Raw genomic sequence first — 23,581 nt, 5'->3', positions numbered from 1 at the left:
ATGCTAAAAGTGTCATTGCACAGACTTTGTTTCAGGTATGTTCTGAGATCTGCAGATAATCTTCTTAGGTTAGCATTAGGATTTAGTACCTTTTTGGAGTGAAATAGAGATGAGTTTATAATTGTACACAGTGAGCTGACTGACGGATGTTGTGGAGCAAAAGTCTGGCAAAACTGAGAACTTTACCTTCACTTTATTAACTTCCAAGTGCCTGTGGGAGGGTGGAATTGCAGTTGGAAACATGATTTGAGCTTGTTTGGAAGAAAGATTTTTCATTTTCTAGGAATTGCATGAGTCTAGAGACCACCTTCAGGTAGAAGGTGGTGGTTTAGTCCAAAGTCAACTGTACCTAGATAAGGAGGGCACCTTCTAGGTGAAAGGAAAGCCTTTAGAAAAATCCCTAACTGACATGGGTCACAGGTGAAGTTGGCTTGCCTGGCATATGCTGTGCATCCTATACAGTGTCTCTGCTGATGGAAAGATCACAAGAGACTGGTTTTAGGCCTCTGAAAAAGGAACTTCACAGAGTTGCCCCCGACATGAAGGTTCAAACTTCAATGTCGTGTATGTGCCTGTCAACTCGACTCTTACACTGGAGTGCAATGTATTTCGAATGTAATCGCTTCAGTAGGAACGTGAGGAGAGAAAGTGCTGGCGAGGGGTTCAGAGTAAATTATCCTGGTTGAGACAGAGAATTTATCAAAAAGGAGATTGTTTGATCTTCTCTCATTTTTGCTCTGGATTACATAGCATTTACAGAATTTGCATGAGAATGTCTATATGCACCTTCTGTCAATGAGTTGGCCCTGCATTCCAGATACAGTGGTGTTGAATTTACTGTTCTGTACAAGACAGCTGTACAGTTTTCAAGTGTCATAGATAATTCCTTAGCTAATATACTTTGCATTTTGGTGCCATATTTCCTTGGGAATGCTCAGGGAAGACAGATGGCTTTTGTATAAATGAATGCTTGCAAGTAGAAACCTGCTTTTCACATAAACCCACTTGGCTGTCAGGAGGGCTGTAAGCATCAGGGCACAGCACGGTAGGAAGGGTTGCAGCATGACAGTGAGATGGCCTTGGAGATTTTACTGAAGAGGAAGGAGCAAAAGCATGCGACAGCATATGGGCATTGGAAGAACACACTTTGGCAAAGTACTTCTGTTCACTGTGCATATTTTGCCCTTGTTTGTTTTAGTCATGTATTCATAGCTTAGCTGTTCACTAGATTAATAGAATAGATGTTCTGAGAGGAGTCAGTATTCCTTCCAAAGATGTTGGAAGTAAAATGGTGTTTGGAGGAGTTGCTTTTTTTTTCCTTTTGTGGAATCAATTTGTAAGGTCGGAATTCAGGGTCAGTTCTCAGGTATCTCTCAAAAAGACCATTTCCAGGCAAACCTGCTTTACCAATGCCCAATATATCCAACCCTGCATCAAGCTGAACCATGTAACTGAAGATTGTTCGTGAATTCTGGAAAAAAAAAATTAAATTGAGATACTGTAACATTCATGATGCTATTTATATCTTATCTGTTCAGTGTGTGTTAAGATACCCATGAAAGCACTCTGCAATTATAAAAAGCAATTGGCAGGTTCCCTTGAGTGTGAAGATCCATGAGCAATATGTTCCTCTAGGTAGCTGGAAGCTCTTCAGGTAGTGTGGTGATAGGTGCCTCTGCTGCTTGCTTTGAGGCCTTTTTTTGGTGTTTGGGGTGTTGTGTTTCACACCTCACACCCTGTTAGATTGATACTGATGGACATTTGTGGACTATTTTTCAGTAAACAGTAAGATTGTAAGTAAGATGTCTTTATTACAAATTCTTCCTGCTAAGTATCACTGAGATGGAAATCAGTGGTTTCCTATAGCAAACTGCAGTGTTGAAAAATGTAGATATTTGTCCTGTTGCTTTCCATTCTGAATTGTCAAAGAGTTCTTCAGACTCCTCCCCATCTGAGAACACAGTAAGTTCCTATAGCTTCAGGGTATATAGAGGACTCATTCTAAAAATGTCTTTTGGTGGTACTTTGTTTTCTTTCATTTCCAGTTCTGAGCTCTTGATGCACTGTGGTGCCTTTGCTTGTTTTGAGCAAATTGAAGCCCAGGCACTCCTAGCACTGTGACACATTTTTCTAATATACAAATCTGAACTCTCATAAGTAACATTTAGGTTTGCTTTAAGCAAATAATTCTTTTCAGTGGGTCACAGCCAGGCAGCCACAGACACACATCATTTTGGTTTGCTCCTACAAGACTGGTTTGTGTGGATCTCCGCTGCTCTCTGCTGAGGCAAAACTGGGAAGCTGAGCCTTTGTGCGATTCTTCTGTCTTTTTTTCCCAGATTTATGAATTACATATTTCATTCTTAGGTTTCAAAACAAAAAGGGACCGGATGACATGACATAAATAAATTCAAGTTTAAAATTGAACCTGAGGCTCGAGTAGCAGCAGAATATTAATGAGAAGACAAAAGTATAATCTGATGCTGGAATATTCAGAAATTCTCAGAGAGGTGCCAGCCCTTGTTGAAATTCACCCATGACATTTATTCAAGACTAAATTCAGTGAAGTGCTCGCAGATACCTTCTGAAATACATATTTTATTTTTGTTATCCAACTGAGACAAAAGTCCCCTCTTCAGAACTTCAAGCTTCCGCATCTGCCACTGCATGATCCATCACTGACTTTTCTTTCAGAGTGAAATTTTAAAAGGATTTCATTGGAGTTAAATGTCCCAATCACATTCATTATGTGCTTAATCAGATTCTGGGGTTTTTAGATAAAGGAAATCAGGTTTCCTTTATCTTTCTTATTTATTATCCTTTATTCTTCTTGCTGACTTCATTGGAAATGCTTGGGTCCTTAAGTAATAGAACCGAACTGCAGAATCTGTTTCCAAACTAATTTTCACCCCCACACATCTTGTTTTACTAGGTAGGGAGGTTCTGTGATTTTGAAATTGGTTGTTGTTGTTGTTGTGATTTAAGCTGAATATCACACATAAAAAGGGTTACTTTTTGTGTTGCCACTTTTCTTATCTATGGCTGTGTATGTACATAAATGTGTTCACAGGAATATTCTGTTGAACTGCATGGAATGAGTTGCCAGCATTACAGATGTTGGGGTACCTGTTAGTTGTTTCTATGTTATTTGGCAAGGAGAGCAGTAGGGTGGCCATGCTGGAAACGATGGTGGTTCCTAATGGATCATGCCTTCCTCCCTGCCTGCAACCTGACTGTCATGGTTTAAGCCCAGCTGGTAACTCAGAGCCATGCAGCCGCTCGCTCACTCCTTCTCCTTTCCCCCCCCTGCTCCTGGATGAATGGGGTGGAGAATCAAAAGCATGTAAATCCCACGGACTGAGAGAAGAGCAGTCCAGTAACAGTCTGTTACAGCTGAACCCAGGACACTGGCATCAGAAGAAACTGTCAGGCTGGGATCTGAAAATGCATGTGTGCGTTGACTGCCCAGGTGTTCCCCGTAGCTTGCTGTTTAGTATATCTTGATTAAGAAAGATGACATGATACATAAACTGTCATTTAGACTGAGAACTTGCATGCTACCCTCTTTATGTTGATACATGTTTTAACTGTGGCTATATAACCCTGAGGGGTATCATGCTGAGCTAAGATCTTCATCCTGGCATATTAGGGAGAGATGACCTGACTGCCCTAGAAGTGTGTGTGTGCTTCTTTTAAAGTTTCTTCCTGCAAGGAACAGTTGGGTTTTCTCCTTGAAAGGCCGTGCTTGTAGGTTAGCTGTTCCAAATCTGGAACTGAACGCTATTCCCAGCAAAAATGTTAACATTTGACAGAGACTGAACTTGATTTATAGGTTGATTTATGTGTTACACCTGCTCTGCCACTCATTCCCCATGAGGTTCTAACAATGTGTTGGGGAAATGCAGGAGTTACAAAGAGCCGTTGGGCATGTTCTCCTGTTCCCCTACTTGCTTTTGGGGTTGGGTTTTGATTTATTTTTTTTTTTGTGGGGTGGAGGTGTTGAAGAGCGTTGGGGACATAGAAGAGCAAAATATTGAGACATCTGTGGGAAACAGGAGTTTGGAATATGCAGAGGTACTTTTGACTCATTCTTTAAACTGGCTGTTTGAAGAAAAACATGATTATCCGTCTTTGTTGATGTTTTGAGAGTTAAGACAAAAAAAAAGAATAATTTCAGAGAAGAGTTATTTTGAAAATTTAAAATTTGCTGTTTCTTGAATATTGACTTCAAGATAGAAAGGTGAGGTTTGCAAAGGTTGGTAAAGAAAAAGGGAGATTTGACCTGCGTCCGTTCATGTACAAACTAGTGTGCTTAGTTTTTGAAGTGCAGTGGTACTTAGAAATATGGTAATCCTATGTCTTCAATTCAATTTTGCATTTAAAGTATTAGTTTCTCCAAGAGTTGAATTGACTGTAAAATGTAGGAAAAATGTTCTTAATTAAGAGATACAATGCAATTCTTTTTCAAACTAAATTGTTTTTCTCTGTCCTTTTTAGGGTATAAAGCCAGCAAGCTTTGAGAAAGTTACTGATCCTGAAATTAAGGAGATAATTGGGGAGTGCATTTGCAAAAATAAAGAAGAAAGGTTTGTTTCAAGTAATCAAGTTTTGAATTAAATAATGTGTATGCAGAGATTTCAAAGCTGTCTGCAGGTTTTTGTTCTGGCCTCTGAGTTTCTCCTGTGCAGGAGAAAATACAGAATGGAAATACAGCTATAAATGATTGTCTGCTTTCCTGCCAGGAATGTCAGGATAATTGAATAAATGCTGTTGGTGTGTCTCTCAGCCTCTCACCTTCAAAGAATAAGGTCAGAAGCACTATTGTGGACATATTAGCTCATGTATTCTAGCACATTCTGGCATAGCTGTTTGTAAAACCTCACTTTGGAGGTTCTGTGTGGAGCATCAATCGTGGTGGAGGTCAACCATGAGTGTGACATGGTAGATTCACCCCAGACAGATTCTGTTGGCTCATTAACCTCTGGATGTGGAGACAAATTGTGCCTTGTTTCCAGCTTTGGTTTTAAAATCTAGTCTTATCCTGGCTTCTCCTAGATAAGTGTGCCTGCTATTCAGTATTTCAGAACTTTCACAAATACAGATTTTAGGGACCTCAACTGCCTGCCTAGAGGGAACCTTTTTTTTTTTTTTTTTAGTACTCTTTATGTGAGATACTCAGGAAAAACTGAACAAAGCTATAATCTGCATTTCTGTGCATGCTGATGGGGTATGAATATTGCTGAAGCTTTGTGAAATAGGAAATATCAGTCGGCAGTCCTCAGTAACACTGCAAATACTGTGTCTTTTTGCTAAGAACACAAATTTGTTAGGGATGAAGACCAAACATACAGCTAATATTTCCTACCTTTAACACCAGTTTGCTATCACCAATTTCTCTGAAACTGCTTAAGACTTGCATTATTTGTATATTCTTTATATCCATTTCAGATACGAAATTAAAGATTTATTAAGCCATGCCTTTTTTGCTGAAGATACTGGGGTAAGAGTGGAACTTGCAGAAGAAGATCATGGTAGGAAATCCTCTATTGCCTTAAGACTCTGGGTAGAAGATCCTAAGAAACTGAAAGGAAAACCCAAAGATAATGGAGCCATTGAGTTTACTTTTGATCTGGAGAAGGAAACTCCTGATGATGTTGCACAAGAAATGGTAAAATAACCTTCTGACAAAAAACATATATATATATATTTAATTGTGCATGAATCTGAAAGGACAGCAGGAACAAGTCTGGTAAAGTAACTTCCACAGAAACCATTCCAGGTGTCTAGTTTAAGCAGCTTGCATTGATTTTACAATGAATACTGCAAGAAAGGAGTACACAGGGAAGAACTAATAACTGCAAAATATCATTCCCAAGTATGAGAGCAGATGCATGAAATGGTGTTCCAAACAGCTTAGGGACCATAGAGGCCTCTTCTACTTTTACATTTCAAAAAATCTTTTGCTGATTTCTGTTAGCTGTTGGATGTCTTAAAATTAGTTGGGATCTGTTTAGTTTCAGACAGCACCTTGAAATGAATTAGAAGAGTTCAAAAGTTCAATCACAAAATACTCCACACTGAATTCTTCAAAACACTTCTTTCCATCTTTTCTGTCAGCTTTGCTTAGGAGGAATGTAGGTGAAGAAACAGTATGGTCAGCCAGTCTTATCACCAAACATACGTAGGAAACTAGAGTCAAGCCCTCAGCACAGAGTTAGGAATTAGCTTTGGATTTTTTAACAGATAAGTTGAGCTTTGTGAGTTTCTGTATCTTCATAACTTGTAGGGTTTTGTTACAAAACCTATTCTGTGTTCCAGTTTCACTGTATAGTCCTTGAACCCATATTTTAATGATGCCTTTACTGCAGTTTTCTGGGTTTTCCAACGTCATTGAGTCAGAATCAGTAAGCACTGAGTCAAGAGGCTGAATCTTCTTGTGCTTGCAGAAATGTTCCTATTATAATCTAAATCCCAAGGGATCCCATGTTGTCATCATCACTCCTGTTCTGCTTAGGAGGCACTCATTTTGGTAATGTTGCCTTAGAATGCTTGGATTCACCACTATGTACTCCAAATTAGTGGGAGAAATTCGGGTTTGTCTGTCTTCTTGTTAGTTTGCAGTAGGGCATAATTCTTTATCATTATTGATGGGGTTTCAGTAGTCAGTCCTTCCAGCCTGTCCAGGCAATGTGGGCAAAAGGAACCTGAAGCCTTCTAGTGGGTTTGCATCCTGGTTAACTTTGACAACCAGAGGCTACTGTAAAAGTGCATGTCTTTGTTAAACTTCAACCATTTTCTATGTAGATATGTAGGAATAAGAATTGTTTTTTAAAAAATACTAATATGACAGGTTTTCAGTGCCTTCCCATTGAGCTTTGTCATGAAGAATCTACTGGCACATTAGTTAATGCCATACAAGGTTCTCCGGTCATGTGTGGTGGTTCTCTTGAGTAACTCCCTTCTGTCTTTAGAATTTGCTAGGTCCATCAGTTCAGGAATGTCACTAAGGTCTGAGGGCACAGGCAGTGGAAAGTACCCATATCCATCTCAGGCTATATTTTAAGCTGCTTTGCATATATTCATTATAAGCAGAAAAAAAAATTCTAAGCTGTAAAACTCTCTTATGTTTGGGCAAGAGCAAAGAAGGGAAGTCTCCAGATTTCCTCCATGTATATAAATGCTTTCCAGTCTGTAGAATGTGCATGTTAAGGATGTAGGGAGAGCAGACAAATATCCGGTAGGTTATTATTAAACTAAAATTCATACACTACACTGTAGGAAAGTGTGCAAGCAAACAGCACAAAGATGAATTTCCTTTGTATCTGTTGAACAGTTGAATTCCGAGATGGTCTTGTTCTCTTTTCAGTCAAGTGTGGATGGTCTGCTTTTTCTTTATAAAAGTCACTCAATACTGACTGGCTTTACTGTTTAGGAGAAGTTGATTTGAGATTAAATTGTGCTGAGATTTTTTTGTCGTGATTTACTGTGACATCAAGCACAACAACGTGGGAAACTGTGTGTGCTGGCAAAGTTAAGGCGGTAATATAGGGGTAGGATGTGCACTCCAGTTGCATTGCTCAAAGAGTATTTTTCAAAAAATCATTTTTTCCTCTTTTGTCTATTCTGTTCGTTCCCCCCCACCAAAAAAAAAAAGAATAAAGAAAAACCCAGCCCACAACCAAGAGGGAACCCACCCACAGTTGAATTTGCTCTCTTCTTCTCAGTGGTTGTCAACTGGTGAATAAATTTACCCAATTATATTCATGTCTTAGAAATTACACATTGGTGTTTTAAAATGTGTTAGGAATAGAAGCTTTATTCAGAGCACCCATCAAGCTGTTGATTTACTGCTCTTGTGAGGAGAACATGTAATTTCCATTCTTTCAAATAGGTGTTTTCTCTGTTGGGAAGAGTGAAGCAATATAGGTGTGTGCACACAATCTTGATGTGTTTGTGCCTCCTCTTTAGATTGACTCTGGATTTTTTCATGAAAGTGATCTCAAGATAGTTGCAAAGTCCATACGTGACAGAGTAGCATTAATACTATGGAGAAGAGAGCGAATTTGGCCGAGGATGCAGTCGGAGGAGCGTCGGGACTCTGAGTGTCTGGAGAAGCTGAAGACGCCACATGCACAGCAGGTCCAGGTCACCTACCTTTCTCACACTGGTCACCATGTCCTGTCAGAGCCAGAGGAGCCTGAGGCAGACCAGCATCCCTTTCAGCAGAATCTGCCCACCAGCGTCACCTCTGTTGCATGTAAGTCTTGGTTTGGCTTTGTGTGCATATGGTGAGGAATGTCAGAGGGTGAAAATCAACGGCAGTCTGATCTCGGTAGTGAGATGAGCTGCTCTGGAAGCTTTTGCACAGTAGCTCAAAGAACACAAGCATCTTGGGGAGATTCATAACAATCTCGAAAGAAAGTTTCAAGAAAAAGTATATTGTAGAGGTTTGGTCATACGCATTGGGAGCACCAGACCTTGTGGGTTGATACTGCAATTATTGTTGAGGTCTTCAGATCACAGAATCGCAGAACCAGAGCCTGGTTTGTGCTGGAAGGACCCTTAAAGCTCATCCAGCTCCAACCCCTGCACGGGCAGGGACCCCTTCCACTGGAGCAGCTTGCTCCAAGCCCTGTGTCCAACCTGGCCTTGAACACTGCCAGGGATGGGGCAGCCACAGCTTCTCTGGGCACCCTGTGCCAGCGCCTCAGCACCCTCACAGGGAAGAGCTTCTGCCTAAGAGCTCATCTCAGTCTCCCCTCTGGCAGGTTAAAGCCATTCCCCTTGGCCTGTCCCTACAGACCCTTGTCCCAAGCCCCTCTCCAGGTTTCCTGCAGCCCCTTTAGGCACTGGAGCTGCTCTCAGGTCTCCCCTTCAGGAGCCTTCTCTTCTCCAGGCTGCCCCAGCCCAGCTCTCTCAGCCTGGCTCCAGAGCAGAGCTGCTCCAGCCCTCGCAGCATCTCCATGGCCTCCTCTGGGCTCGCTCCAACAGCTCCACGTCCCTCTTGTGCTGCTGCCCCAGAGCTGGATGCAGGACTTTCTCTGTCCCCCCCCCCCGCCCCCAGGCTCTCTGTTTTGTCCTAAGCTCATGGCCCTGAAGCAAGGGCAGATCAGGGGAGGTGATTGCTCTTGTTCATCCAGTCTCTGGTAGCTACAAGCCAGTGATGTGCCAGCTCTTCACATTCAGCTGGTGACTGATTCAAGAGTGATCACTGGGCTATTTCAGTCCTGTTTTAATTCCAAGCACTGATCTTGGTCTGTCTCTGAATAAGTAACTACCTGGCTTTTCTTGCCCAGCTTGTTGTTTCTTCATTTTATTTCTGAGCATCAGGCTTATCTCTAGGAAACTGCAGGGTATGAAGAAGCAGTGGTGTTATTTCCCTAAAGTAACTTGTCTCTGGCTCTGTCTTCTAAAATCAGCCTTTATTACTGAGTCAAGCTCTGGTATTGAAATCTTAATCTGTTCATGCTTTTTAATGTCTTGAAGGAAATGTGGTCAGATATTTTTAGCTTGGAAAATTTGAAATTTTATGCAAGTTCTTGTTCTTTTTTCTGGCCACTTTTTCCAGTAAAATCTGATGTATGTATTTTGCTGCTAAACTATTAATCATAATGTTTCTGTTTTGCTGTTCTGTGGAAGTATATTTAAATTAAAGATGCATTATCTTTAGCAAAGAGACAACTGCTGCTTTAATTCAGGTATTGTACAAATTGCTATACAGAGGTCTGCTTTGAATCCAAGAATAACCAAGCATGCCTGTGCAAGAAACAAAACATTCACAAGATATAGAAATGGCCATATTTGCATAACACTCAGAATATTGCAGTATTTACAAAGCTTCCTTTGTGAAACAAAATTGAAATAATTTCCTTTTTTTTTTTTTTTTTTTAGATCATATACTTATTTCATGCTGGCTAATTCCTTTGAGAAACACCCTAATTATGACTCTTTGTTTCCCGTGGTATTTGAGTCTGCGTGTGCTTCCCATGGTTCTGTTGGACATGAGTTGGCAGAATTCTGTACTAAATATAAGCCCCTCAGTTTATGTCTTACTCCTCCCCAACTTTTAACCAGGACTTAGTATTATTTGATAATTCACTATCAGGTACCTTTGAACAGTATCTAAGTGATGTTAGGCCAAAGACCTCTATAAATTACTGTTCTACCAATTCACATAAAAATCTGAGGTCAAATGTAGAATTGAAAATCAATAACTTAATGGGTGTAATGTGAGTTCTATAAACGTCTGAGACTGACTCACAGCTTTTACTTTAGCACTCGACTGTCATGCTCTGGGGTTTTTTGAGGTCTTGAATAATTTTTTGTAACAAAATGGAAGTGTGTGTGCTGCAGAAACCCCTGCCTTGGAGCAGGGCCATGCTGCCTCTCCTTAGAAATGAGCTGAATAAATCATAGAGGGTAGTTTAATTTTGCAAAAAGCCAGTTGGGAGAATAGTTTGTGAGCACTGAAGAGAAATGTCATCTCTGGCGCTATTAAAAAATAATTTGTTATTTAAAAGCTAAGTAAGTGAAACCTTATTTGGAGTATGGAAGAAAGAGAAGATGGAAAGTGTTGGAAAAAGAAATAGCATTTAAATTTAGCTGTAATTTAAGCCATTCTTTTGTACTTGTGTTACATTTTCCTTTCAGTTCTGAATTTTAAATCTGTTACGTGCTATGTGGCTTCTGGATACTTATGGTCTTGATTGTCTCATTTTATTTCTCAAATAAAGAAAACTGTAGCTTATGCTCAAAAAGAACCGGGCACCTGTACTTCACAGGCTTCCAAATGCATTTTAAAATCAGTAATACTCACTGGTACAGTTTCATTTCCATTGGACAAGAGTACCTGTAGCTGTGCAATTCTGCAGGTTAGCTGGGCAAACACTGCAGGAGAAACTGCAGCTGAGCTCTGAACGGTGCTGCTAAATCACTGCAAACATGCAATTTATTTTGTTCCCTGCTCTTCATCTTGAGGCATTTCTATCTACTCAATTAGGATTTGATTTGCTGAACTCGTAAGTTGTACAGTACAGAGAATTTTCTAATCTTCAGTGCTACTAATAAAAAAAAAAGGTGTTAAAGTGAGTGCATCCCTGGGAGATGTAACCCTGAAAGACTCCATGATCTGCTAGGAGCTCTACAGTCGGGGTTTGCTTTCCTTTCCTCCTACAAAATGTAGGATAAAATGTAGTATAAATGTCTGCAATTCTTAATGTCAACCTTATGCCCTTTAAAGGGAATATCATGTGCCTAAAATATCATCGTGCACAGAAATCCATGGGGGTGGGTCTTGGCTTAAGAGAAAGCAGTGCCTTTTGTAGAAAATTACATTTGTGTTGTATAATTAATTTACTTAATGCAAAGGGCTGGGGTAGTAAAAATGCTAATGACATAAACCAGTGTTGACCTTGCTCTAAAATCATTACTTGAACGTTTGGAGTTGAGCTTTTAATGAAAAATATTGTTCTTGCAGCTGACAGCACATTCGACAGTGGCCAGGGGTCCACTGTTTACTCAGACTCCCAAAGCAGCCAGCAAAGTGTCATCTACTCGTCCCTGCCTGATCCGGTACCTCCTGCTATCCAGCGGGTGTACAGCCCACCTCTGAGTGAGAGCCAGGCTGTGCCTCACGGCCTTCAGCAGCTGGGGCACTACCAGCAGCCCTCAGGAGTAAGTCTGAAGCTTTTACAAATCATTTTGTTCTCTAGATCAGACTCAGTGGCTCGTTTATAAGTCTTGATTTCAGGACATATGGATTCCAGAGCTTGCTTTATATATCCCTCACTAGCTCTATTGATGGTGACTTGCTCGGTAATGCATTTCTGGTTGGTCTGCAATGTGCACTTAGTAGATGGTGTGTGGCTCTATTTGCCATTCTGAAGAAGTGCTTCACCAACAGATGTCATAATTGGGATAAAAAAGCTTCTTATCCCTCCTTTGTCGCTGAATGACATTAGTCACTCTGCAGTGATTAGTTTTAAACTCATGCATGTAGTTGAGAACTGTTCCTTGGGTGGTTTTTTTTTTTTTTTTTTGTTCACTGTCAGTATAGCCACACGTTATTGTTCCTTCATTTGCATGAGAACCTCTTGGGTCTGATGTTTCTTCTTGATGACAAAGGTCACACATCCAGTCACTGCCTGGGCTCTGGGTTTGGATTTAATCTTGCACAGAGTCAGTCGTGTTACATCCATTACTGAGGCTCCAAAATTAGGCACTGATTTTGTAGTAGCCAGACATTCACACTTGCTCCTGGTTTTGTGTTGTTATGACCTTGACCAAAAGCAATTAATGGAACTACTGGTGCAAGAATAAACGCATGTGAGTTAACATTAATCTTCAGGTGCTTCCAGTGAGAGGCACAACATGAGTGTTGTGCTTCACTTCAGAAGCTGGTGCACTAACATGTTCCAGTTCCAGCCTGCACTCGTCACACATGACACCACACAGCAACCCCAGCATGGCTTTGACTCCAAACAAAACATTCCTTCCTCAAGAACCAGGAGAGGAAAACGCATATCTGCAGACCAGAGAAGAGGCAGTGGGCATATTGCCTCTGGTGGCACTGGGGACCTCTGCAAACCCTGTGGAGCTAGTATTTCCTCAACAATCTCATCAGACATGCCCAGCTTGCTTATTTCAGTCTAGCCAAGATCAAATGTGTCAGAAGCCTTGATGCCTCTTGAAAGCTCTCATTCCCACTGTGGGAGTAGCCAACTCCCACAAAACTCAGTGTCTCAAGGGGGAAGAGGCTGAGACACCACGTGGCAGAAGTTTAGACCTGTCTCTGTTCCATGAGTCTTTACAATATATAATTAGCCAAAAGATCAGTTCTTCTCCCACGAGATCTACAAGAGTTGCAGAGAACATTCTGCCTTCAGCATGCTCCAATGCTGAAGAAGCCAAAGTATCTGGACAGTCCCAGTCCTGTTGTAAAGTGTGTGCTGGCAAAGCACTGCTGGCAGAGAGTGAGCTGGTGGCTGCATCTGTGCCGAGCAGTGGGAGCAGCCTGCCTGGTAAAAGTGGCAGTGATAACATGGGAGGTTCATCTGTTTGTCTCTTTGTTTCATCCTTCTTGACTAAGGAGAAGAAAAAATAAAAGCCAAGGCCAACGGCTTTGTCCTGCTTGATCCAGCTTTACCCTAATTTTTGGGAAGTGCCTGATTTCCCCTGGTTCTACCTTCTACTTTCCAAAATGCCTGCAAGAAATTATGAAGTATATTTCATGAATGCACTGAAACATGACATGTTGACCTGAAGATAAAAATATCATCCTTGGACTCTGTAGCAGCTCCCTCCACTGTGGAAACCAAATACATCTCCTGGGACACATCCTTCCTTAATTCTTGTTCACCTGGAGGCCCAGCTTAACAACTCTAAATATAGCACTCAAAAGGCCCATCTTAAGCAGTATTTTATTAAATTGAGCTGTGCGGCACTCTTAGAGCAGACTCATTCTTTCCATTGATAGGTTTCAGTCATTTTAACCAAATGCATTACCTTTGTTGTGATTGAGGGTTTGGAAAGATAAAAAACTTTATTCACAAGCAGGAGATCTCTCATAGCTTTTAATTTTCTGATGGTTTTTCCATGTGTTTTTTATTCTTGTAATAACTTAGGTAAAAAGTTTCCAGGTTTGAAAATCTCAATAAGCATAGGAAGTAAAGTGTGTCTCAAAACCTTCCATTTTCCAAGGGAGATTATTTACCAAGATAACAAGCACTTCAGTGCAGCTGTAGTAGTGTTGTTTAGGCTTATGAGCCTCAGCCTGACATACTGTTTATTTTTAATTCATCTGCTTTGCTTGAGCCAGAGTTTGAGAGAGCCGCTGTTGTTACCAACCTTATCTGAATTTTTGTTGTTATTTTCACTTCTTCTGTGGTTTTAATTTGTTTCTCATTTCTCTGTTCATTTTCTTACCATCCTTTTCAAGTAAAGTATCTGCTTTTGGGGAAGATAAAGATTCTTTATGAAGTTATAAAAGTCTTGGTGAAGATTTTTGTTTCACGTAGTTGATGGCTTGTTGTTGTTGGTATACCTTCAGTCACTGTGTATGTGCTTTGAGCGGTTTTACTGGTCTGCAGCCTTGCTTCTAGAAGAAATGCAATGCACTTTGGTTGCCTTATTTGGAATTTGCTGACTTTTTGCCACCTCTACTTAGATTAACTAACTTTCCTTGCAGATAAATTTTCATCATTTTTCCCGCCTTTGTTTTGGATGGAGCACCGAGTAGACAGGTTCTTTGTGATTTTATCTTTGATATGTAGCCGTAGAGGCTCATGACGTGCGGGTTGCTCCTCTCTAAAGCAGTGCTCTCCCTCCTGCAGCCTGGTGTCCCCACAGTGCCAGCTGTGCCCGCCGTGGTGCCCCAGCGGCCACAGCCCTACCCGGAGCCAGCAATGCCGTTCCCTGTGGTCCAGCCCACCACTGTCGCCTCCCTGCCACTGGGGCAGCCGCAGCCAGTGCTGGCCGGCCAGCAGGTGAGGGTTTGGCTGCTGCTGAAAAGCGCTTTCCCTGTCCCTTGCTTTACCTTACCCCTTGCCTTACCCTGCCCTGCTTTGACCTATGTCTATAGCACGTTTGAGGTGTTAGAGACCATGAAACTGCCACTTGAGAGACTTGGGGATGGATGGAGCAAAGGGCATTGGGTTTAAGGGATGGAAGAGTAACAAGCTTGAAAACAGTTGTGTGATACCTTGGAATGTTTTGATGAAGTTTAAGACTTCTCTTCTGTTGTGGCTTAACAGGCTTAAAGCCTGGCTTTTAACCTTTTATTAATTTTGCATTATTATTTGGCAATGCCTTCATAAAAGGTTATAAAGAAACTCTGTTGCCTCATGTCAACTGACTTTAAATCCTCAGCAATGCTGCTGCTTTTGGACTTGTGCAGAGATGTAGTTCAGTATAGGCATCCAGCCAGTAGCTTTATCTTAGAATCGTAGAATCCCAGACAGGTTTGGGTTGGAAGGGTCCTTAAAGCTCATCCAGTTCCAACCCCTGGGAACACCTTCCACTAGAGCAGCTTGCTTCAAGCCCCTTTGTCCAGCCTGGCCTTGAACACTGCCAGGGATGGGGCAGCCACAGCTTCTCTGGGCACCCTGTGCCAGTGCCTCAGCACCCTCACAGGGAAGAGCTTCTGCCTAAGAGCTCATCTCAGTCTCACCTGCTTTAAGTTTGAGCCCACTCCCTCTTGTCATTATAGTCCCTGATGAAGAGTCCCTCTCAGGCAGCCTGGTAGGCCCCCTTCAGATATTGGAAGGCCACAGAAGAGTCTGTCCCTCTCTGTATTGTCTCCAAATAATAATTCTTTGTGCAGCTTGAATTATCAAATTCCCCCCCAAACCTGTGTTCCTTAAAGGCATTTCCAAAACATCTCTCTCCAGGCAGGTTGTGGTTGCCTCTTTTCATGGAGATGGGCTCAGCCTGAGACACAGACCTGTATGACCCTGTAATTCATGGCTCATCTTTTGTGATTCTACCAAAGCTTGGCTTTCTTCAGTAGAAACTCTTGACAAGGCGGGGGAGTGTCTGTATTGTTTGTGACCAGTCTCCAAAACTTTTTAGTTAACATTTTTCTTACAGGTTGCCTTTTATACCTGTTCTTCTGTAGAAGACAACGTAATTTGGTCTTGTAAAACATGCTTATGTGAAGTTTTATTACACGTCAGGGTTTTTGTCTGATGGGTAGGAGTATTCTCATGGTTCTCAGACAAGAATCTTACATTAGGCAAACGTAGAACCTCAGCAGTTGCACAGGTCTCTCTAGTGGCCTCTGGAGCTTTATGCTGAGTTCAAAATCTGTTGTTTATTTTCCCCTATGAGTAGATGCTGGTTTGGAATAGGATATTTGCCCAACTTCCACGGTTTCTTTTGCATGCCCTCTTTTCACAGCACTGCTGTCTCTTGAAATAATTCTAACCCTGATAGTGACAAGATTTAATAACTAGTCTGTGTTTCCTAATCTTGCCAGGAAGCCAAATCAAAGACTGACTTTTTACGGTATTATTATTACAGAAATAGGTAAAATGATAAAGTTTCTATGCAGAACTTCCCAGAGCACCCTGTGTGCCTTGGAAACAAAAGTAGGTCTGGTGTTCCCAGAGTCTCCAGGCTTGATGCTGTGAGTGGTGGAGATCTGCAGTCTTTTGTAAATGAGTGGTAGGGCAGGTCAACACAAGAATGAGAAATCAAGGTGAGAAAATTCCTCTCCCAAACAGAATGAGATGTATTGATCTTGTATGAATACACACTGATGGCTCAGACACACGGGGTCAATGTTGCTGCATCTCCTCAATATTTTTCTTTGTTTCCAATTTGGATATCTGTGCATTTACAATATTAAGATTATAGTGGAGCACAGTTCACATAATTCAGTTGAATACTTTTTGCTCTCTATGCTTCATCCAATTCACAAGCATTTTGTAAAACACAAGATGAATTTGAAATGGAGGCTTTAGGAAGCTGCTTAGTTCCATGAGGATATTTTTTTCTTGCTCTTAGCATAGTGTTTTCTTGAGTTGAAGATGGGTTAAACAGCCTGTGCCAGCTCAGTCCTCAGTTATCTGTGGACAGCCTGCCTGTACTGCAGATTAGTCCAGCCAGGGACGCTGAGTTACCTCTGGGTGCTGCCAAGGTTTACTATCTCCAGCCCAGCATCGTGTGATGGGACTGTTCTGCTCCTGAGTTGTGGTTGGGTCCGTGGTGCAGATCTTTAGCTGTGGGATGAGCAAGCATCCCCAGTGCCTCAGGTGGGCTCCATCCCAACCAGTTTACTCTGTCCCATCATCGCTGCCAGGCCAGCTCCTGCTGAGCCACTTGTTTGCATTGGCACTGCTGTTCCCTTGAGTTTGACGGTTTAGGTGAGTAGATGCCCCTGATTTCCTAAAACCTGGAATGGTAGAAACTGCAGTACAGAGCCATGTCACAGAATCAAAGAATGGTTCGAGTTGGAAGGGACCTTAAAGCTCACCCAGTTCCAGCCCCCTGCCACAGACAGGGACCCCTTCCACTAGAGCAGCTTGCTCCAAGCCCCTGTGTCCAACCTGGCCTTGAACACTGCCAGGGATGGGGCAGCCACAGCTTCTCTGGGCACCCTGTGCCAGCGCCTCAGCACCCTCCCAGGGAAGAGCTTCTGCCTAAGAGCTCATCTCAGTCTCCCCTCTGGCAGGTTAAAGCCGTTCCCCTTGGCCTGTCCCTACATCCCTTGTCCCAAGCCCCTCTCCAGGTTTCCTGCAGCCCCTTCAGGCACTGGAGCTGCTCTCAGGTCTCCCCTTAAGGAGCCTTCTCTTCTCCAGGCTGACCCAGCCCAGCTCTCTCAGCCTGGCTCCATAGGAGACCTTTTCTGCCTGGTGGAGTTCAAAGCTGAACCTCATGTTGCCCTGACGTAGATCAAGCAATAGAACTGTTGCCTGCCTAGAATAAGCCTTTTTGGGACCAGAGTTAGAAAAAAATAATCCAAAATCATTGTTTTTTTAATTTAGTGTGGCAAGATGAATATTTAGGCAGGACTGACAGACCCTGCAGGAGCTCAGCTGGTGCTATGCAGTTATTCAGTGCTCTCTCCAGCATGTCTTGGGCTGCTTGTGGCGTTCAGCCCCAGACACTTGATACCAGTTGCCAAATACTCTTTTGTTCACTGATCTCTGCATTGGAAACTGTCAGTGACCTTGGGGTGGACAGTATCTTGCTTCTTTGATGGTACTTCTCCAGTTTTATTGCATTAATTCCTAAAAACTGGTTGAGGAATCCTGACTCCAAAAAATGTGCAAATATTCTGGTAGTGATTTATGGTAGATGTGGTGAAGATGAAGGATTAAAACGCTTGGCTCTTCATTTGCAAGTTACCTTTTGACCCTGGGGCATGTCGTCAGTTCCATGTGCTGCAGTGCCCAGGTGGAACAGTCAGTCCTGCAATCCAAAGTAGGTCAATCCAGAGCAAATTGGTGCCTTAATGCCCAGCTTCTGAGACAGAAGTTTTATTTTTAAATCTTTCAGCATTAATTAGAGGAAGTGCAGGAGGAGGTGCCGGTACCATGGGAAATGGGAAAGTTTGCTACTGATTATTTTCAGTTTTAATGCGGCTTTTTATTTCTCTTCTGTAGTATAAAATCTGGCAGGCCAGTGGGGCACTGTTTTCCATGGAAGGGTAAAACTGCTTTTTTGGCTACCAGTGTTGTTACTACGGCACCTCAGAAATAACTGGGATCCAGCTTCTACTATAATTACTGTGTTTTATTCATGTCTTAGATAACAAGTGTTGTATATTTCAATGCCTGCTACATTATGTAGTCAGCTTTTGGATGCCAAGATTAGCTGGGCAGGAATCTTGGAAGTTAGTAGGTGGGTATTTTACAGGGCTATCTAGAACAATCTCTGGGATTTAAAGTCTGAGTCACTACAAATAACCTTTTCAAGACAGTTAGAACTTGCCTTTTCAGATGTAATGTATCTTGCATTTAAATGTGTTTTAAACATAGGCTCTTGTACAGTGTTTAAATTGTGAGTGTCCTTCTGTGAACCACCCCTGCTCTGAGCAACAGTTTTGCTTTGACCATGTGGCTTGAACTGGAGGGAGGATCATAGAACCATGGAATAGTTTGGGTTGGAAGAGACCTTAAAGCTCATCTAATTCCAACCCCTGCCACGGGCAGGGACACCTTCCACTAGAGCAGCTTGCTCCAAGCCCCTGTATCCAACCTGGTCTTCTGATGGCTATGTCTAGTGCACTGCTTCCTTTGTAATATATGGGCTCTAACCTTTCACTTTTCTTTCCCAGCAGCAACCCATAGCCCAGCAGGCATCCCTGCAGCAGGTGCTGGCCAGCCAGCCCGTTTGCCCCATCCAGCCTACAACCCATCTGCTACCCCAGTATCAGCCCCAGACCTCTCAGGTGGCAGCCAGCAGCACCCCACTGAAACCTCTTCAAATTTCAACTGTGCCGCAGCTTCCTCCGGTGGCCCCTTCCCAGGTAACACGTTTGGAACCCGTGTGTGAATACATCCGTTTCAGTAAAGCTTCCAGCTAATAATTAACATGATTTGTGGGGTTCGTGTGGCTATTTTGAGTGCATGCCATTTTAATTAGCCCACAAGAATATAGCTTTTTCCTAATCCCTGTACATTTCCTTACTATTTGTTTTCATTTGGTGAAGCAGAAATCTCCTCTGTGAGCAATGCTGCGGCATGCCTACAGAATCCAGTTCGTGGCAGTTACAAAATTGCAATAACTGCTGCTTTTTTTATTTTTTTTTCTCCCCCCATGCACCTCCCCCCTGGCATAATCTCTTCCCCATCCCAGGCTTAAGAGCACGAGAAGTTGCCCATTAATTTTTTCTTTTTCTGAGCTCCCGATTTCCATGTTCCCCACCTCTCCCCTCCCTAGCTCTCAGCCCTGTTTCTGTTTTCAGTAGCAAGGATGGACCCTTTCCTTAGCCTGGTGGAAGGGTTTGTTGGTGCTGTTAGAGTGTTTGGTAGTGACAGGCACCATGATGTGAAGCAGCTTCCACCAAAGGGAAGAAACAAGCTGCTTCCATGATGATGACAGGGTAGTTACAGTCTGCTGCATCACTGGGAGATTTTGGTTGCAAAACCCCTTTAATGGGAGCTTCCGTGCTGCTTGGGTGGCAGCCAGCCTATTTTAAATTGTCTTACTGAATTTTGCATGAAAGCATTTTGCATTTTATCTGGTCCGATTCCTTCTCATTGCTGTTAAAATGAAAGCAGCTTTAATTAGTATGTTGCTCGAAGGCTTCAAGATAGTCTTAGAAATAGCATCAGTCTTGTGAGGTATAAAAACATCCCCCTCCCCCAAATTTTTTTTTCCTCTTATACTAGTGATTTAAGTATAATCAGTTTTTATCACTGTTTATAAACCTCAGGAAATGAATGGAAGTGATTAACAAACAGACATAATTATCATCATGGCACAGGTGATTTTTACATACTTGTATGGCAAATGAAACTACTTTGTACCATCAGTGAAAGCACTTGCAATTTATGTGATATTATATTTTTTTCAGATTCCTCAGTTTCCTGTCATTCCTGCAATTACTCCTCTGGCAGGACTTGACAGCCTTCCTCCAAACCTCTCTGATTTACCTGCTGCAAACGTGCCCCCCATACCTGCTCCTTCTCAGTATTTTGCTCCAGCCGTGATTTTACCCAGCCTCCCCATGAACCCCACTCTGCCTATGGCACCAAACTCCCCTGCCCTCCCCATGCAGGCAGTCAATCTTCCTCATACCACCGTGGCTTCTTTGGTCTTGCCCTGCCAAACAATAGTGCCAAATATGTCGGCTGCTACGATCCCGCTGCTTGCCGTGGCACCGCCGGGAGTGCCAGCGCTACCGCCGCACCACGTGGTGCCCCAGCTCTCCCAACAGCAGATGTACCCGGCCACCTTCCAGCAGATCATTCAGAGCGAAGCGCCCTCTCCCCATCACACGCAGGGCACGCAAGCAGTATCCCAGGCGCAGCAACCTCAGTCACTCCAGCCAAGCGTAATCCATCCTTCTGAACAGCCTCTGCCTGTGCCCGGGGCTGGACACCAGGTAATGCTCTGGGTGCGGGGCTGCAGGGTGGTTCCGAGCACAGGTGATCCTGGGGCTCCCACGCTGTACACTCATAGCAGGGAGGTCTCTTCCTTGCTGCTAGGATGGTTTGTTAACTTCTTGACCTCAGTCCTGGAGGTGGTTGTTAGAGCTGTGGAGCAGGTGAGGTCTTAACCTAGGGCCAGGTGAATATTTAGGCTACAGGGAATAATCTCACGGGGTTTGGAAAGTGAGCAGGTGAGAGCACTTTCTGAATTCCCCCTTACTTTTCCCATCTCAAATATGACACAAGAACAAGCTGTCGTTCTCCTGTGGCAGGAGAATGGGTCAAGCTGTGGTAGCAGCCCACCCAGCTTTGCTGGTGCCTTTACCCCGATCTGTGCATGATGCACATGGGCTGCTGTGTGCAAATCCTGGGTGAGCTGGCAGGGGAGACAGAGTAGTTTTGATGTAGAATAGCTTTAAAACAGTAAAGGGAATTGGCGATTCGTTAATGACTCCAGCAACCTGCATGGAAGAGGTCTATTAGACAAGAATGAATTCTAGCTGCAGACCATTCCCCCCTCAAATGAAATGAAGCATAAAATGGAGCTTCTGATATTAACTCTACAAGAGAGCTGGTTCAGGACCTGTTGACAGAGTCTGTAAATACGTCTATTGCCCTATGTGTGATATGACAACATGAAATGCAGTCTGATCCAAGCAGGAGAGAGCACTAAATCTGTTAATAATAGCATTCCTGAAAACCTCTATTCTACCACATCACTTTGCCGTAACATATTGATTAAAGTTCATAGCGTCCCGTTTCAACCTGCCATATCATGGCATCTTCAAAGCAGGACATAACTTTTAACTTTCTTCAGCTGTATATTTGGTACAGCAGTACTGTTTGTGACACTGTAGGCAACATGGAGCTCAAGACAATTACTGCTAAGCTCATTAGCTGTAGTATTTCTACTGGCTTTAGAGGGAATTGAATCAGGGAGAGCAAGCAGAGCAAACATCAAAGCTGGGGAATTGATATTCCCAAACTGTCCTGACACGGTCATTAGCTATCGCACATATTAGCTCCACACATACTAGCTAATATGTGTGGAAGATTTGTCCAGTAATATTTTTCAGGAAAAAAAGTCACTATTACGAACAAAATGGACAAATGTAGAGGAATATTCAATAACATTGTTCTATGTCTCCAAATGCTTTTAATGGAGAGGTATTTCTGTAAATAAAGGTTTTCCAGTGCAGTGCTGTTGTGGCAGTTGAGGTTTAGCACTGCCCTGTTAAGTTTTGCCCAGGTGGGTTTTACATGGGACCGTTTTGTGAGTTACTCTCGTTGTACACCAGAGTTGCTACTCTACCAACCTCCACTTAGGCAGTTGTGTAACTGCTGTGTGTTGCAGAGCACATCATGTCTTTATTTCTGTCCACATGAAAACCTGGAATCACAATTCCAGCTCATATCCGGAATACGCAGAGAGTATGCAGTAACAAAACTATGTGGCCTACTTCTCGTCTGAAGTCTCATCTGAGTCTTCATTTTTTTAAATATATATATATATATCCTCCAAATAGGCTAGATCTCTAAGTGATGATTCTACAAAAAAGTAAAAGTTAGGCAAGAGCTTTATCTAATAGTTAAAAGCCTTTTTTCTCCCATATTTTCCTTTCTTTCCTTTTTCCCCTTCCCACAAGCTTAGTCCCCTTGGAATAATACATGGTGTACCTAAAAGGAGAATGTTCTGTTCTTAAATATACAACTCAAAAGAACTGTTATGCAGAATAACAACAGTCTCTAAGGTGGTTGGCATCTGATTGCATCGGTCCAGTTCCCACAAAGTGCTTACGCACACAAGTTATTTTAATGCATTGAAGAAATCCACTGAGATAAATGAAACTTCTTCCTCTGTGCATGTAGCGCAAGGAAGCATTTGCAGGACTTGGAGCCTTGGTGCTTGGCATGTGTCTTAAATATTTAAACTAAACAGAAAACAACGTGTTCCGCAAGGCACTGGTATATATCCAGTGCAAAAGAGCTGATTGTGTGGTCTGTACCAGTGTCTGGGTCCACAGAGAGAGCAGAGTTTTAAAGAAATACTGATTTTGATTATGCCCGGGGTGCCTTTTTCTCAGCATGGCCATTGTGGTGGCTCAGTGAAAGCAGAGCAAACTCTTCAGGACAATGAATTCATAATCTAAGATTTTAATTTCTTAGCTACGTATGGCTTTGTTTCTACAAACTAAATAGCACCTGAGCAATACACACATTGTCATAATGATGGAGGAAGAATCTCTGTATTTTTATTTGGTTGTTTCAAAGCAAGTTTCAGTAGTTACCTGCCCAAGCAGAGACCATGCAAATACAGTCTCGCTCAGAATTACAACCCTTTCTCCATGAGCTCTGGTGGCCTTGGTGAGTGGTCGTGTAAGTCACAAGCACCCTGAGCAGAGGTTTGTTTTAACAGCTGTCTGTTGTGTTGCAGCAGATGACTGGACACACTCAGTATGCTTTGGAGGCTGGAGCCCAGGTGCCCGTGCTGCCGGTGCAACCCTCCATAGTCATGTCACCGCCTTTGCAGCTGCAGCCCGAGCTGTTGCCACCCCACGCTGCTCCGGAAAGTGTTTCACAGCTCCATGGCAGCCTTGCTGCAGCCAGTCCACCTGTGCCCGTAGATCACTGCCTGCCTCTGCAGCCTTCTGGCCTGCTCCAGCCTGAGCTTTCCCAGCCACTGGCTCAGCAGCTCCCAGCTCCCTGCTCAGCTGGCCCGGCACTCGCAGAGACATCTCAAGAGGTACCTTCCTCTGAAGTAACTCACCAGCCTCACCCTTAACATTCTTACTTGCTCCTCTGTGAAATAATGTGCTTATTTCACAAGGGAGATTATCCCCTCTCATCACATAGAGCCGCTTGTCCCAGATGATGGAGGCTCTGGGTCAGCAAATAATTGGCTGTTTCAGATGAAGCTGGGAATTGCATGCTGTACCTTGTGGAACGTCTCCTTGAAGTGATGATGCAGCAGGACTAAATACCTC

The 23,581-nt window shown here is 42.9% G+C and overlaps 1 protein-coding gene across 10 annotated transcripts in view; it reads left to right on the top strand.

Moving 5' to 3' along the window:
• Window positions 1–23,581, top strand: part of WNK2 (WNK lysine deficient protein kinase 2) — a 121,997-nt gene that overhangs the window by 53,060 nt on the left and 45,356 nt on the right. For 6 of the 10 annotated variants that reach the window (XM_061473027.1, XM_061473024.1, XM_061473026.1 and 3 more), the window contains exons 6-13: window positions 4,498–4,586; window positions 5,449–5,668; window positions 7,969–8,257; window positions 11,477–11,673; window positions 14,331–14,483; window positions 18,779–18,970; window positions 20,021–20,551; window positions 23,032–23,340. In XM_061473027.1, coding sequence (XP_061329011.1) covers window positions 4,498–4,586; window positions 5,449–5,668; window positions 7,969–8,257; window positions 11,477–11,673; window positions 14,331–14,483; window positions 18,779–18,970; window positions 20,021–20,551; window positions 23,032–23,340 — 1,980 coding nt within the window. The remainder of the gene's footprint in view (window positions 1–4,497; window positions 4,587–5,448; window positions 5,669–7,968; window positions 8,258–11,476; window positions 11,674–14,330; window positions 14,484–18,778; window positions 18,971–20,020; window positions 20,552–23,031; window positions 23,341–23,581) is intronic. The other 4 variants (XM_061473022.1, XM_061473023.1, XM_061473028.1 and 1 more) reach the window with 4 other exon arrangements.

This window comes from Pezoporus flaviventris, unplaced genomic scaffold, assembly GCF_033815535.1.
Source record: "Pezoporus flaviventris isolate CSIRO_AGI_PZ_B2104156 unplaced genomic scaffold, CSIRO_AGI_Pfla_v1 ptg000073l, whole genome shotgun sequence".
Taxonomy (NCBI): Eukaryota; Metazoa; Chordata; class Aves; order Psittaciformes; family Psittacidae; genus Pezoporus; species Pezoporus flaviventris.
The sequence above is the reverse complement of the archived record's forward strand: the minus strand, read 5'-3'. Positions and strand labels throughout refer to the sequence as shown.